This window comes from Hyaena hyaena, unplaced genomic scaffold, assembly GCF_003009895.1.
Source record: "Hyaena hyaena isolate Hyena2069 unplaced genomic scaffold, ASM300989v1 scaffold_88, whole genome shotgun sequence".
Lineage (NCBI taxonomy): Eukaryota > Metazoa > Chordata > Mammalia > Carnivora > Hyaenidae > Hyaena > Hyaena hyaena.
In genome coordinates, this window is record NW_024080720.1 from 837,140 (window position 1) to 854,355 (window position 17,216).

The 17,216-nt window shown below is 40.2% G+C and overlaps 1 protein-coding gene across 2 annotated transcripts in view; it reads right to left on the bottom strand.

Annotated features, from left to right (window-relative positions):
- Positions 1-387: 387 nt before the first annotated feature.
- Positions 388-17,216, bottom strand: part of CDR2 (cerebellar degeneration related protein 2) — a 28,202-nt gene continuing 11,373 nt past the window's right edge. For both annotated transcript variants that reach the window (XM_039234458.1, XM_039234457.1), the window contains 3 exons: positions 3,709-3,857; positions 3,288-3,452; positions 388-2,266 (listed from right to left, as the gene is read on the bottom strand). In XM_039234458.1, coding sequence (XP_039090389.1) covers positions 1,402-2,266; positions 3,288-3,452; positions 3,709-3,857 — 1,179 coding nt within the window. In that variant the 3' untranslated portion in view covers positions 388-1,401. The remainder of the gene's footprint in view (positions 2,267-3,287; positions 3,453-3,708; positions 3,858-17,216) is intronic.

Consider the following 17,216-nt stretch of genomic DNA (forward strand, 5'->3'; position numbering starts at 1 on the left):
AAAGGATTTTACCCATTTTTAAATAATCCAAAAGCAAATTTAGACTCAGAGCTCACTTTAATTTTTAAATGATCAAATGTTTTGAGTCAAATGCTATTAATTCTGAGCCAGGTCTGGCATTTCTAAACTTGTGATTATATAAAGTATGTATATATATATATATATATATATATATACACACACACACACACACATTTGAAAATATTTTTCAACCATCTGGTAATTCTAATGAACATATTAACACGTGAATCCCAAAGAATAGGGAATGGAAATTTTTAAAAAATCATTATCAAATCTCAGAGATAACCTGTTGGAAGAAAAAAATCAGACAGTTGGTTAGAACTTTAAAACAGCTTCAGCTTAAAATAAGCAAGTGATCCATTTGTTCATTTTCATAGTTTTATTTGGTTTTTAGAAAAATATATACAAGTGTAACTTCAGTTCTCTTAAATAGCTTTAAATTAAAAGTATGCAAGTGAGAGGATGAGTAGATTCCCAAAGAACAATACTGTTTAATAAAGTAGCAGGAATTTCTGCATCAAGTCGAAAACATTTACAGGAACGACAGGAACTGAATAAGGGGAGCCTGCGGCTGTCAGCTTAGCCAGCTTGGACAACACAGGAGTGAGGGGTTTGAGCTTGCTTTTTTAGTTTGACTTTAAGAATGATTTACATATTTGCCTATACTAACCACTATAGCTTAGAGTTAAAAATATCTGAAGATGGGGGTGGGGGCCCGCCAGGGCCTATGCTAACAAGCCAGCCTGGGTCAAACCAGAGCTTGCCTCTAGATTGAATTTAGATTGAGTTGGATTTAGACATATTATCATTCCTTGTCAGTTACAGCTCTACTGGTAGCAGATGTAACCAAACACAAGGCTTTGAGCATTTGTTAATGCCACTGATTTTGGATTAGACCCCTGCTTTCTCCTGGACATTCACAGTATCCAACAGTGCTTGTGAAACCATTTCAGGTTGGCAGCCATCTGACTCCTACATGGTTTTGAGGAGCGAGGAGGCAGTAGCAGTTGCCTTAGTTTTGTTTCAACTCTGCCCTTTCCCCCAGTCCACTATACACACTCTATATACTACATATATAGTGACTCCAGGCCTACTTCTCTAGGAACACATCTATCCCTCCACTGGTTCTGGGGCTTTTTAAGGAATCACAACCCAAAGCAGCGCACCAGCCAGAGGCCAGGTTGTCATGGGATTTCCTGAGGAGCTTAAACGGAACTGGGTTATAGAACTGACACCGGTTCCCGTGGTTTGCTGCTAAGTAAGCAAAACAACGAGGCGAACATCATGAGCCACCTGGTGTTGGGGTTTACAAACACTGGTCGGAGTGGGAGAGAGAGGTGAAAGGAAATGGGCAAATTAGTCGTAGAGTTGGAGGGTGAATTAGGAATGAGAGGAGAGAGACCGGTATTTTGTTCTCTGTTCATCTATTTCTTGCTTTGTTTTCTTGATGCAGCTAAAGATCTCTTTAAAAAGCGCTTTGTATTCCGGAGGTGTCGTGGTGGTGGGAGAACTGACGGGCTCTGGGCTGACGAAGGCTGGTTCCCAGCCGCTGGTGCCCGCCTCAGGCTGGGCATTGGTCGCCACCAGGTCTTTGGCTAGAGCCCTGGAGGTCTGCACAGCCTTGTGGGACAGGGAGTCGTCCCCATGCTGGCACTTCTTCAGCAGCTCCTCATACTTCACCTTCAGGGCGCTGTACTGAGTGTCCACTTCATGCAGAAGGGAGATGCCCCTCTGCTTCACAGCCCTGGCCCTCCGGATGCAGGTCTCCTCGTGGCCCCTCACGATGTCCCCCCCGGCCAAGCTGCTCAGCACTGTCTCACTGCTACTGCGCTTGAGAGGCTTTCTGTGTGCTTCCGGCACAGGCAGGAGCAGCTCCTCCAGCAGGCTCTGGCTGTGTTCTTTGAAAGGGATGAACAGAGAGTCCGGCACCAGCTTCTCAACGCCATTCACAAACGGATGCTCCGACTGCAGCATCTGCCGCATCTCTGCCACCTCGGCCTCCAATTCCAGAGCCCGGGCTCGGTAGGCATCCGTGGCTCCCAGCTGCTGCTCCAGTTCGCTGTTCTCCTTCAGCACAAGCCCGTACTCCTCCTCCATCGTCACCCGCTTCTGCCGCTCCAGGCTCAGCTGGGCTTGCAGCATTGTCACTGTTTTCTTCAAGTGCTCATTTTCTTCCTCATCGGGGCTTTGCTGACTTTGTAAGGAAGTGATCTTCTCGGCAAACACATGATCATACACAAAGTGTCTAGGAGAAAAACGTTGAAAGAATATATTATGTAGGTTGACTGGGAATGAAAAGCGGGAGATTGATTTTTTTCAACTAAATATCTTTGAGGAACAGTGATGGTGTTAATTTTTTTTGCCTATTCCTAGGGTAGTGGCTAAAATGAAATTGTGTAAGGCTAGCAAATAAACATATGTAAGAAAACAATTTTTGTGACTACTCTTTTTACCCATTAAAAACCATTCAGAACACCTATTTTAAAAGCCCAGTGGTATGACAGATATCTTTCAAGGAAATGAGAATGGCCCAGTGGCTCTCAACCTTGGCTGTGCATCAGAATTATCTGGGCAGCTTTTTACTTGGACCTAGAGATTCTGATTTAGGCCTAAGGGACTCATTGGCACTGCAGTTTGAAAAACTCCAAAGTGATTTGATAAATAGTCAAGGTTGGCAACCACCAAAATACAGAAGCTGATCTCTCTTGGGCATAGTCCTGGGCAACTTGTAACTCTGTTTATCTGTGTGATGATTGTATCTGCCCCTCCCTGAGAGTGCAAGTGCAAGGGCAGGAGCGATGGTGTCTATTTTGCTCACCACTCATGTCTGGCATAGCACCTGCCATACAACAGGTGCTCAAGAAATAATTCTCAAATAAAGATTCAGTCTCAACTCTAAATTATAAAGCCATCTCTATAGGCAAAAAACTTGTTTTATTGACATTTCAATTTTTTCACTCTAATATGAGGTACAGCTCCCAAATCTATCACAAGTACTGCACCTTAATTTAAACGAAGACTTAACACATGAAAAGCACTGAAATGAGCACTCCCAAGACTTTCTAAATAAGCTTTTGCAGAATTACTAAGACTCAAGAACTCTGTTCATTGTATGTTTAAGTTAAATGGTTTTGCTCAAACCACTGGTGGTCTAATAATCAAGTAGCATTTCTTAAAAGGGTACTTTTAATCTATTGGAATCCAGGATGTGTCTCTGGCATGAGATGCCCCCCTGCTCATAATCCCACAGCAAGGCAGGCTCTTACTGGCGGAGGTCATAGAGTTCCTTCAGACACGAGAAGCTGGGTGCCGATTTCCCCTGGTTACCCTTCCCCTGGCTCTTTCTTCCTTGGCCAGATGACTTCAACTCCTCCACTTGGCTCTGGAGGTGATCAATGTTCGTTTGTAGGCATTCGATGGTTTCAGTCAGACTGTGAGGAACAGATAGAAGCCATTTGTTGCTTGTCATATTAAATTAAGGGCATAAGCAGTGAGAAGAGATTAGTTGTCAGCCATTCAAACTGGGTTTTCTTAATTGGAAAGGACTTCTATTTAAGCTCTATTTTCCATAAAGAAATAAGTTAAACCATACCCCGTCTGACCCAAACTCTCTATGGCCATGTTCTATTTTAGTTTATACTAAATGACGTACTCTAGGACTTCCTCAATGGATTCTAGAAAATTTACCTCAGAATCTTTTGCTGTGAGGCCTTGCTGTCTGCAACTAGCTTTTGATTGGTTTCTTCCAGTTCCCTTGCTGTGATATCTAATTGCTCGTAAACTTTTGCGTGCTGCTCATTCATCTGCCGCAGAAGCTCCACCTGCTTGGTCAGGTACTGTAAGAGAAGATGATTGTGACTAGGTTACACATTAAACAGAAAAAATACCTGCAGTATCCCAACACCAACTTGCCAATTCGCTAATACCTACTGGGTTTCCTACAGTTCAGTTCTGACACTACCTTCCTGTAGTGACCCCAGAGGTTAGAAGGGCTCAAGTTCCATGAAACTGTCCCACTTCAGACACCAGTTGCAAGGCTCAGAGATCACCTGTACTTCTGACAAACCAGCTATAAATATGAGGGTTTCCATGACCTCCTCTCAGGTTCAAAATTCACTACAACTCATAGAACTCAGGAAATCACTTTATTTACACTGACTGCTTTAAAGGAGAACTCAGGGAGACCACATGGGAGAGATGCAGAGGGCAAAGTACGGGGATGCAGAGTGGTGTGGGCTTCTACGCCCTCTCCAGATGCACCACCCTCCCAGAACATCGATGTGCTCTGGTTTCAGGCTTTTACTGAAGCTTCGCAGCATAGGCATGATTGATGATATCACTGGCCATTGGTGACTGAACTCAAGCTCCAGCCCCTGTCCCCTCCCCAGAGGTTGGGGGTTAGACTGATGGTTCTAACCCTCTGATAACATGGGTGTGTTCCTTCTGGCAACCAGTTCCCATTCTATCATTCAGGAAATTCCAAGGATTTTAGAAGCTCTGTGCCAGGAACTGGAGACAAAGATCAAATCTATGCTTTTTATTATACCACAATACTACAGGTTAATTTTATGAAAAGAAAAACTTTAAAACCCAATTAAAGTACTTATCTAGTAGGAAATAAACATAGGCCATCCTTTACACGTTTACTTCCCCTAATGCTTACCAATATCCTATTTATCATATAAGGCTGATCTACTCTTACAAAGCACAACATATGCATAAAGTTAAAACTCAACAAGAAAATCTAAAGTGAGCCTGATAATCCCACAAGAGAGAAAATTATGGAACACGTGATCAGTATTTAAGCAAAAATACCATGTATTTTTCTCTCTCTAAAGTAGATAATTTTACATGATTTTTTGCTTGGAAAAAATCAAATTTTCTTTTCCAAATGAGGTATCCTGAACCCCCTCCCCCCAAAAAGGGGAAAATAACAGTGATTTAATTAGAGATATTTAGCTTACTATGATTCAAAGACTCTTGTTATTTCTAATGCTATGAGAAGCTTATCACCACAATCCTCCTCATTCATAAAAAATTTGCCAGATTATTCTGGTACAGCTAAGACTGCTTTCTAAGCGGACCTTAAAAACACTTTTCCTGGGGCGTTTTATACAACTGTACAGTTGATGCTTGAACAATGTAGGGGTTAGGGGCACTGACCCCCACACAGTTGTACAAAATGTAGAACTTTTGACTCCTCCCAAACTTTAATAGCCTACTGTTGACTGGAAGCCTTACTGATAAACAGTTGATTAACACACATATCTTGTCCATCATATGTATTATATACTATATTCTTATAATGAAGTTAGAGAAAATGTTAAGAAAATCATAAGAGAAAATACTCTCATATTACTCTGTATTTATAAAAAAAAAAATTCTTGTGGAAGTGGACCCATGCAGTTCAAACCTGTCTTGTCAAGGATCAACTACACAACTTTATTGCAAAGCTAACAGATTTCCTTCAAAGAATGTGCTAAATGATTTTCAATGGGTTCTTTAAATGACAATGTGGCAGAGTTGAAAAACAAAGCATATATACCTTTTAATTAATTTTAAATGTTTATTTTTGAGAGAGAGAGAGCGCGCGCGAGAGAGCGTGCGCACGAAGGGGAGGGGCATAGAGAGAGGGAGACACAGAATCCGAAGCAGGCTCCAGGCTCTGAGCCATCAGCACAGAGCCCAACATCAGGCTCAAACTCCCAAACCGTGAGATCATGACCTGAGCAGAAGTCAGATGCTAACCCTAACCCTAACCTACTGAGCCACCCCAGGCACCCCTCTATGACCTTTTTATATATCTAATTATATAACTTGGTAGCAAGGTGTTAAGAAAACACTGAACTCTCCTAACTTCAACTTTCTCCTCTGAAACTCTCAAGGCCAAAAATGTTTTAGAGAATTCTTAGATTTAAAATTCTTAGATAAAATTCTAAAATTTTAGAACAACATGGCACACATACCATACACTTCATAGCATCCTCAATGAGGTACAGGCAGCACCCTATAATCAAGCACTAATATTTCTTTTTTTTAATTTTTAAGTTTATTTACTTATTTTGAAAGAGGGAGAGAGCACAAATGGGGGAGGAGCAGAGAGAAAGAGGGAAAGAGAGAGAGGGAAGGAGAGAGAATCCCAAGCAGGCTCCGATGCAGGGCTCGAACTCACAGATGGCAAGGTCATGACCTGAGCCACCCAGGCAGGCACCCCTAGAGCATTAATATTTCTGCATCAAAAAGTATGAATAAGGATTATAAAACAGCCTCACAGCAGTTCAGCTCAGGGTTTGCTGCCAAATGAATCTGCTGCAAACTTAAAAAAATCTTGTTTTACAGAGTCTTTTGGGTTTGGAATTGAAAACAAGGAATTGTGGATTGGTTACTAACCTATCTTGTAGGACTTAAAGTATTAAATAAGGTAAGTGAGCACACAGCACAGTCCCTGTAAAAGCTGGTGTTTATTCTTTACTCCCTCCACCCCTACCAGCTTCTCCAGGAGTAGGCCCTCAATCCTGCCCTCTGGTTAGCAAGATCTAGAAGGTTCCCAACGATGATGATGATGGGAAGGTATTCAATCCCTTAGGAACAAAGATTTAGAATACAGGAATACATATAATAGCTACAGAAATTTCACAAGCTACTTTTATATCAAGTAGAGGTCTTAAGTATTCTTCTGGAGGATTCACATCAACCTGAAAAAGGCTCACACATAGACCAGACACTAAGTATTAATTTACAACAGGAGTGGTCTCTGCCCTGAGACTAGAATATTCACATTCTCTCTAGGACACATGTGCCTTATAAAGGGCAGTGAGAGGTCAATTCTCACAGATATCTTTTGGTGGGCATTGGATCAGAGAAAAGAGCCTGGTGGGAGGCTGCTGTTTGAAGTTCTACTTTACCACTTCTAACCAGGTGACCTTTGGCAAGTAACTTAAGTTTTCTATGGTGAGATTTCCGCATCACCTACCTCACAAGGGCTGCTATAAGATTAAAGTATGCGAAGGGCTCGGCAGGCTATCTGGCATACGGTACAACTGCTCGATAAGAGGTAGCTATTCTCATCTTTACCTACAGTTACAGTTTTCAAACTTTAAATGTGTTAAGAGTCATCTGGGGTATTAAACTATAGGAACCTGGGCCCCTTTCACCTAAAATTCAGTAAGACTAGGGTAGAGCTAGCATTCTGCATTTTTAGCAAAAACCCCAGGTGACATTAGTACAAGTGGTCCATGGATCACACTTATTAGAGAAATATTGTTCTTGGACATGGAAAATCCTGAAGGTCTTTCCCCAACCCCTAACCTAATGTCTCTTTCTCTTGGGTCAGGGAGGCATCAGTATTCACTTGGATCAACAATGATTCTTAAGCTTCATGTTTACTGCTTCCTTCCTCAGGACTTGGTTTAGTCAGAGTGCTCCACGAACATTAGGCTGTATTATAACTGCCTCAGCAGCATGTTACCCTTCGATGTTCTCAGTCATACTTCGGGGAATAACATATTAGGTGTCTTGCTTCCTAAATTCTTAGTCTACCCAAGCACTTACTCTTTACAGATGGCTAGTATCATGTCCTACATTTTAACACCTTTTTAAGGGAGGGAGGCAAACCATAAGAGACTCTCAAATAATGAGAGCAAACTGAGGGTTGATGCAGGGTGGGGTAAAGGGGAAAGTGGGTGATGGGCATGGAGGAGGGCACTTGTTGGGATGAACACTGGGTGTTGTATGGAAACCAATTTGACAATAAATTATATTTAAAAAAATAAAACCTTTGTATTATGGATAATTTCAAACATAAGTACAGAAAAAAATGGTTTAATGAGCCTCCATCTATCCATCATCCACTTTTAACAATTATCATCGATTTGTCACACCTCTACTTTTCTACTCTCCTCATCTCCAATCATTTTAAAGCAAATCCAAGACGGCTTTTTTTTTAGGTTTATTTTGAGAAAGAGATAAAGAGTGAGAGAGAGAATATGAATCCCAAGCCGACTCCACACTGTCAGCATCTTCCCTGACACGGGTCTTGATCCCACAAACCATGAGATCATGACCTGAGCTGAGTCAGACGCTTATCCTACTGAACCCCACAGGTGCCCCATAAATCCAAGACCTCTTAATTGAGGTATATGTATTCATGTATTTCTAAGAGAACTATTTTTTTTTTTTTTTTTTTTTATGTTTTATTTATTTCTAGGAGAGAGAGACAGAGACAGCATGAGCAGGGGAGGGCCAGAGAGAGAGGGAGTCACAGACTGAAACAGGCTCCAGGCTCTGAGCCGGCAGTCAGCACAGAGCCCGACGCGGGGCTCGAACCCACGAACCGCGAGATCATGACCTAAGCGAAAGTCGGACGCTCAACCGACTAAGCCACCCAGGCGCCCCTCTAAGAGAACTATTTTAACTACAATTTTAATCATACCTAATTACCTCAATAATCCCCTATCATTTATGTTTCAGTATTAATTAATATTTTCCCAACTCCCTCTCATATAGCTTTTCCAGTTTCACCAGAAAGCTACTGATTCTTCCTTCACAGGGGTACCTTCACCTTAAAACTGCAGATTTGCCTTACTCTAAGCAAGCTCCCCCTTCCTTTAGGGATATGTTTTTCCTGCTGGCTCCATTTAATCCAGCAGTTCTTAGCATGGGGTCCTCAGACAGAATTCAGAGGGTCTGTGCACTTGGATGAAAGAGATATTAGGTGTTCCTGGTCTCTAACTTCTAACTGAAATTTAGCATTTCCTTTGATTTTGAATGGAGGCAGCAGGCCATCAGTAGTATGATGGGGTACCTAGGACTTCATCACCAACAGAAATCACATACATTTTCATATGTGATAATGACCGCAGAAATCTTGATTCATTGGTTACACTCATCACTATTTGAAATTACAGTTTTTAGACTGACATTAGATCCTAGTATTTAATGTTATTAATACAGAAACTTATTACTATATCACACATTCGTTTTTTCAACATTTTGTTTTTATTTTAAAAAAAATTTTTAATGTTTTTTTTTTATTTATTTCTAGGAGAGAGAGAGACAGCGTGAGCAGGGGAGGGTCAGAGAGAGAGGGAGTCACAGACTGAAACAGGCTCCAGGCTCTGAGCTGCCAGTCAGCACAGAGCCCGACGCGGGGCTCGAACCCACGAACCGCGAGATCATGACCTAAGCGAAAGTCGGACGCTTAACCGACTAAGCCACCAAGGCGCCCCCGTTTTTTCAACATTTTGATAGGCATTTCAGTTTAACAGATTCCCTTTGTAATTCTATGTATTTTAAAAGGATCATCACACAGGCCTCACTAGACAGCCAAAGGGACCTAGGACAAAAATATTTTATTTTCTTCTGTTAGAGAGAGAGAGAGAGAGAGAGAGAGAGAGAATGAGACTCTTAAGCAGGCTCCATGCTCAGCATGCAGTACAGCACAAATTTAGACCTCTGTTCAAACATAACCTGTTCAGAAGCCTTTCCAAACCACCCCCTCAAAAGCAGTCCATTAATTTGCCTCAAAACAATGCAATAATAAACCAAATTGCTTACTTGTTAGTATCCAGTCTTTCTAACCCTCCTTGAAAAGGGAAGCCTATTCTGTATACCTAGTCCATTTAGCACAATTCCTGACACACAGTAGGGACTAAAAATACTTTGGCTAAATGGCAATTTCTTTCTTTCTTTCTTTCTTTTTTTAAGATGTAGGCTCTACTCCTACCGTGGGGCTTGAACTCAAGACCCTGAGATCAATACTCATATGCTCTACCAACTGAGACAGCCAAGTACCCCTAAACAGCAATTTCTAGACTTCTAGACAACAGCTTATTGTGCTCTCTACACAACTAGGGCCACTGAAATGTTAAGAGACTTAAATGAAAGGTTTTGAAAAGGGATTTGGTTCAAGGCCTCTTGGGAAAAGTTCCTGTTAGCCACTAATTCTCTCCTGTCTAGCCCCATTTATAAACGATTCTGATTTACTCTCACGGCATGAATACCTCTCAGTAATCTGAAAGACCTTTATAATTCCTACCAGCTATTATGTGGGACCCAAGCTGTTGCCGCCTTTTAAAGATATACTGTTCAAATTAGAGTTGTGGTCAACATAAAGGAAACAAACATGCAAATAAGTACAAAGAGGCTAGGGCAGTCCTTCTTTATCCACTGAGGATACATTCAAAAACCCTCAGCAGGTGCCTAAATGATGTTTGGTGCTAAACCCTAAATATATGACTCTCTTCCCCCCCTGTACATTTATGCCTACCTATGATAAAGTTTAATTTAAATTTGGTATAGTGAGAAATTAACAGTAACTAGGGATGCCTGGGTGGCTCAGTCAGTTGAGCTTCCGACTTCGGCTCAGGTCATGATCTCACGGGTTCGTGGGGTTCAGCCCTGTGTCAGGCTCTGGGCTGACAGCTAGATCAGAGCCTGGAGCCTACTTCGGATTCTTTGTCTGCCTCTCTCTCTGGCCCTCCCCTGCTCATGCTGCCTCCCTCTCTCTCTCTCAGAAATAAATAAAACATTTAAAGTTTAAAAAACAGTAACTAATAATAAAAGAGAACAATTGTAACAATACACTGTAACAGAAGTTATGTGAATGTGGTCTCTCAAAATATCTCATTGTCCTGTACCACCTTCTCGTGATGATGGGAGGTGATAAAATGCCCATGTGAGGACGCAGGAGGTATGACACAGCAGGCGGTGTGACACAGCTGTTAGGCTAATAGTGACCTCCTGACGATCCATTAGGAGGAGAATCATCTGCTTTGGACAGGGGCTAACCACAGTAACTGAAAGTACGGACAGTAAAACCACAGATGGCGGTGGTGGGGAGTGCAGAAGACTAGCATATTAAAAAAGAAAACTACTGTTAAGTCCCCTTCATTTGACATATCAACCTGTGATAAAAACACAATGAAACCATTTACAAAGAGGTTGTGATGTTTTGGTCTTAGAGGATTTGGCTTTAAGAACAATCCGAAGAATGGCAGGGAGCTTGTTTTCACATGGTAGTAGTTTAATCTTATTATTATTACATCAAAACTAATCAGAAAAGCCCTTGACTTTTCCAAGGATCTGCATGTAATAGGTTACCGAACAAAGAAGTCTGACTAACTTGGTCAGCAACTTAAAAGAAATATTAATAGATCTCTCAGCAAGTATGGATATGGGGCCAGAGAATCCAGACTCTGTGTATGTGGTCAAACACTGCTTTACACTTGGCCTCTAAGTTTCAAATTAGTTTTATCAATTTTTTTCTGAATTTAGAAGGAAATGGGTTAGCTCATTTTCTGCCCTTCATTTAAAGGCATAGATATGCTACTAACGGTATTCGCCATTCAGAATCTTTGATACACAACCTCAAATAAATTTGATGGGACTGCCAATATCCCCAAATTCAAGTGGCAAAAACTGCTCAAGTACAAAAGTATCTGTCATATTAAACAGTGGAAAGGGAGACATTTAAGCAAAACATTGGGAGGGGAACATGATAGCAAACACACACACACACACACACACACACACACACACCCCAAATGTTAACTTTATAGGCAAAAATATCAAAGTTTAAGTTCTGTGGGTTATCATATGTGTGTCTTAGAATTTGCATAGAAGGTCACCTTGACTGTGAGTACAATGTTCAGGTTATGCACAAAAGCTATAAACAGGTCACCTTAACAATTGAGGCAAATCTTTAAAAAAAAAAAAAAAAGGCTGGCAGGATTGTATTAACACCTATTTGCAACTGTAGCCCCCTGACCTAGAATGCAGGGAGAGACAGACAACCCCAAGTAAAAATGCATAAGGAATGGAATGGAATGGAAATTTGGCTTTTATGCAGTGTTGGGATTATCCTTATATTAAGGATTACAGCCCAAATCCTCTGAGTTTAGTATCAAAATGACCTTCTACAATACTGAAGAAAGATTTCCTATTACCTTTGAAAAACCTCTTTTCCCTGATTAAAATATTTTATTTCCCCTGTAGGAAATTTAAGTTGGAAAAAAAGGGCAAAAATATGAAAATAAAAACCACTTATAATCTCACTATTAAAAGTTTGGCTTGTTTTTAAGATCAATTTTCCAGTAACTGAAAAAGATTTATTTTTCTGAATTAAGATTCTTTCATTACTAAAATTTTTTTTAATGTTTTATTTATTTCTGAGACAGAGAGAGAGAGAAAGAGAGAGACAGAGTGAGCAGGGGAGGGTCAGAGAGAGAGGGAGACAAAGAATCTGAAACAAGCTCCATCCAGGCTCTGAGCTGGCAGCGGGGCCCGAACCCACGGACCGTGAGATTATGACCTGAGCTGAAGTTCAACGCCCAATCGACTGAGCCACCCAGGCGCCCCATTACTAAAATTCTTAAAACATGGATAAACTGTGCAGTAATTTATACTGTCCAAAATACATACATTTACATAATCTCATCCCCTCAGAACAACCCTGTACTAATGTAGTACAAGCATTCTTATCACCATGACACAGTGGAGCAAACAGGATCTGAGAAGTCAGTCACATGCCTCAAGTTTCCAGCTATTTGCCACAGAATTGAGGGATCTCTAATCTTCTAATGCTGAATCTTCTAATGCTGAGGCCAGAGCTCCTTCCATCTTCTAAAAAATTCTCCAAAAACAGCTTAGCAATCATCAGAAGCACATTGCAAATTGTTTATCTGTCCTCTCTTAAGATACTGATTTCAACATGATGGTCCACCATGGATAAACACAGCAACAGCTTCAATGTTGCAAAGAGAAACAGGTGTGGGGAGGAGGAACTAAAACAAATCAATGAATGTAATATATAGAATACTGGTGAATGTAGTAAAGGAAGCATAAAACGACTTAAAATTCCTAAGGAAAACATAACCGCTTGATGAAAGAAGGAATGCCTCGAAGGCCAGACTACTTTGAGTGGGAGTGACAAGTCCTGTTGGGAATCATGCATATTTTCAAGCAGAGAGGTAACAAAAACACAAGGCTGTAGGCTTGCTTATGTGATTGTAGGAATCTTGAAGAGAATCTGATTGTGTCTGAGGGTGTCAGAGCTCATTACCCTCCAAAGTACTCTCTCCTCCCCCTCAACCAGGAGAGAAAAACTTACTGTGCAGATCAACACTGAAGAGAAGTTACATAGGCTGTAGGTATCTCTGAAGCCAATCATTACTTTCAATAGTTTAAATTTTTTTTTTTTTACATTAAAAACAATCTCTAAAAAAAATACCGATCAATTTCTACTAGGATTATTTGAAACCCACCAAGTCTTTGGAAGCACACTTGTACTTCTACTTTCAAGATACCCTCTGACAGTTTCCTAGTTGTCTATTTCTATAATGTCTATAACAAGTCCAGTTTGGGGGATTTTATCCTAGTATTATTACTAGTTCTGCAATATTGTTTATCCATTTTAAGTAGTTTGTACCAGTCCATTTTTCTGGATTGTCTCATTTCAAATTTTTCTGGGTGGTAGAATAAGGGCTGACTTTTTGTTTGCAATTATACCATTTACTAACTTCAAAAAATGATCATGTATTACATTTTTAACCAGGAAACCTCCCAATAAACATTCTGAAAAGTTAGTTTAAAACTTGTACAAGTCGGGGGCTCAGTTGGCTGAGTTTCGGACTCTTGATTTCAGCACAGATCATGATCTCACTGTTCAGGTTTCCAGCCCTGCGCTGGGCTCTGTGCTGACAATACAGATCCTGCTTGGGATTCTTTCTCTCCCTCTCTCTTTACCCCTCCCCCACTTACTCTTTTGTGCTCTTTTTCAAACAAATTAAAAAATTTTAAGAAAAAAAAAAAGTGTCCCAGTGGGGGGCACCTGAGTGGCTCGGTAGTTTGAACATCAACTCTTGATTTTGGCATAGGTCATGATCTCATGATTCATGAGATGGAGACCCACGTCAGGATCTGAGCATGGAGCTTGCTTAATTATTCATTCTCTCCCCCTCAGTCCCTCTTCCCAGCTCGCAGTCTCTCTCTTTAAAAAATAAAAAAACTAAAAACTAAAAAATTAAAAAAAAGAAAACTTGTACAAAGTTCCAAAAGGCTAAACTAATCTAGGTGTCAGAATGCTGGTTAGTGGCAGTCGTAACTGGCAGAGCTGATAATGTTCTCATTTCTTATCTGGGGTGTTGGTTGTATTTAATATGTTTACTTTATGAAAACTCATTGAACTATAATTTAGGATCTGTGTTTTCTGTATGTGTATTCCAATAAAAAAGTTACTTAAAAGAGAAAAAGAAACTGATGGAAGATCTGAATTAAGGAAAGAACACTTACAAAGTTTAGGGGGTTCCTGAAGGTTGCAATAAGAGGCACATAATGCAAAGATCACCTTTTAGTAGGGAATTGGGCTCTTTGGCTGCCTACTTACTTTTATAAGAACAACAAGCCTTCCTTATTTTAGACTACTTCAAGTCTATGTTGTGATCTGTAAGTCTACACAGGAGCAGATGTGAACTGAGCAGGCAACAAGGCCAGTTTGTAGGGGTCCTCTTGCTGGTAAGTGGGCTTAACCAGCACTGCCATTTCATCTCCCTATTTTGTCCCATCCCCATTGACTTTCATAAAGTGATTTATAAAAAGAAGAAAGTCAAGTGCAATGGCAGAAAAGAAATCTATGAAAGTGTTGTTCTGAGCCAAAATACAGCTTTGGATAAAGAGTAAAATGTTTAAAGCTACAATGCTTGGATCTAAGAACCAGGGGACTGCATGCTCTATTATGGAAACAAGAGATTCATGAAAACATTTCTGGAATATTCCAGGCTAAATTTATTTGAATAGCTTATATACATATTTAATTTTGTATTTATTTAATCATTAAGATGTGAACTGAGTATAAGCACTTCATTTCCATCATGCTTTACAACATCTTAAAGAAAACAATAGATGGTAGAATGTTCCTTTAGATTTGGAGAATCTCAAAGATCTGTGGATTTTTTTTTTTTTTAGAATGTTAACTATCTGTCTTAACTGTTTAAATTCCTCAATACAACAGGGGGAAAAAGGTAGAAAATAAGTAACTTAGATCATAAAGCAATTGTATTTGTGATCTCCTGTGGTGGTAGGAAATAGATATTATTCTCTTAGTATGCAAATATCCTTTTTTCATCTATACTTGGGAGATATTCTAAAATAAGTATCAGTTATAGAATTCAGTTACAAGGATTTATAGGTACTTTTCATAGAAAACATCATACAATGTATTAAGACTATGCTTCTGCACAAATACTGATAGATTTGATAGATATCATATATTCAAAGTATATGATAGTTTTCATGGATATGCCCCAAGACTACTACAGGACATCTTCTGATGAGTTGTAAAGCAAAGTCTATAACACAAAGCAAGTACGAATTCCTTGAGCATGTACAACATTTAGCTAGTTTTAAGAGTTTTTTAAAATTATCCTGGTATTTCCGGGGGGCACCTGGGTGGCTCAGTTAGTTAAGCGCCCAACTCTTGGTTTTGGCTCAGGTCATAATCTCACAGTTCATGGAATGGAGCCCTGAGTCAGATTCTGTCAGGTTCTCTCTCTCTGCCCTTCCCCCATTCACGTGCACATGCTCCCTCCCTCTCTCTCAAAATAAACTTTCAAAAAAAAAGAATGGTTTTTCTGCATTTTTAGGTTTCTGACAAACTGTATAGTAATTACCTCTAATTTTGGGCATGGCATGTTCTATGCTCTTTATTTTTATTACTTTTTAAAAAAAAAAATTTAAATGTTTTATTTATTTCTGAGAGAGACAGCATGAGCAGGGGAGGGTCAGAGAGAGAGGGAGACACAGAATCTGAAGCAGGCTCCAGGCTCTGAGCTAGCTGTCAGCTTAGACCCCGATACAGAGCTTGAACCCACGAACCATGAGATTATGACCTGAGCCAAAGTCAGACGCTAAACCAACTGAGCCACCCAGTCGCCCCATGTTCTATGCTCTTTTGAAATAGAATGTGCTAAAAGTGGCAGCTGGTGACTAATATCATTACAAGATATACCTTCCTAGAATCATAAAAGTGTATTTCCCACATAGCCAATCACATTATTGGCTATATTCATAAATCCTAATGAAGAGGCAGATCTACCATATATACACATCTTAATTATGGCTACTATGTAAAACTAAGGACACAGATTATGAATTTGCCTTAGTTTTGATGGTAGGTTTATTTGTATTAAAAAATTGAAGTTTGTGTAATTTTGATTGCTTAGAAGTCAAGAACTATATGATTCTACTTTGCATTTCTAGCACTTGGTTCAGTATATAATTAAACTCAGTAAGTTCTGATCACAGTTGTTTCTTTAAAATATTTACCTATTTTGGGGCGCCTGGGTGGCTTAGTCGGTTAAGCGTCCGACTTTCGCTTAGGTCATGATCTCGCGGTTTGTGGGTTCGAGCCCCGTGTCGAGCTCTGTGCTGACTGCCAGCTCAGAGCCTGGAGCCTGTTTCAGTCTGTGACTCCCTCTCTCTCTGACCCTCCCCTGCTCACACTGTCTCTCTCTCTCTCTCTCCTAGAAGTAAATAAAACATATAAAAAAATATTTACCTATTTATTGAGGGGGAGGGAGGGAGAGGGAGCGGGAGCATACTCATGAACAAGCAGGCACAAGTGGGGGAGGAGCAGAGAAAGGACAGCTCCTTGCTATCAGCACAGAGCCTGCAGTGGGGCTTTATCTCACAAACCTGTGAGATCATGACTGCAGTTGAAATCCAGAGTCAGACGCTTAACTGACTGAACTACCCATGCACCCGTGATCACTATTCTAAGGTCTTTTACACTCACACAAGAGTGGTTTTAATGTGCCAATTTGAAGGGAAGGAGTTGTAATTTAAGTGCAAAGCTTTTTTTTGGGGGGGGGGGCGAGGGAAGGGGGGTGGGAGCATGGAGAAAAGTATTCTAATCAGACAACTTTTGGGTTAATATCCAAAATTATCATCTTTACAGTCACGTGGCTTACACATAACTGGGTTACTTAAATGGGACCATTTATAAGATAACACCTTGCATTTTTAAAGCCTTAATCTAGTATATTTCATTGTAGTTGTTAAACTAGGGGGAAAAAGTACTCTTAGTTTTAAAAATCTACTAAAAATGTAAATAAAGATCATAGGAGGGAGAAAGAAATATCTATTTTATGATTAATTTTTTCTTTTCTTTTTTTATAAGTTAGCTCTACCCACATGGGGCT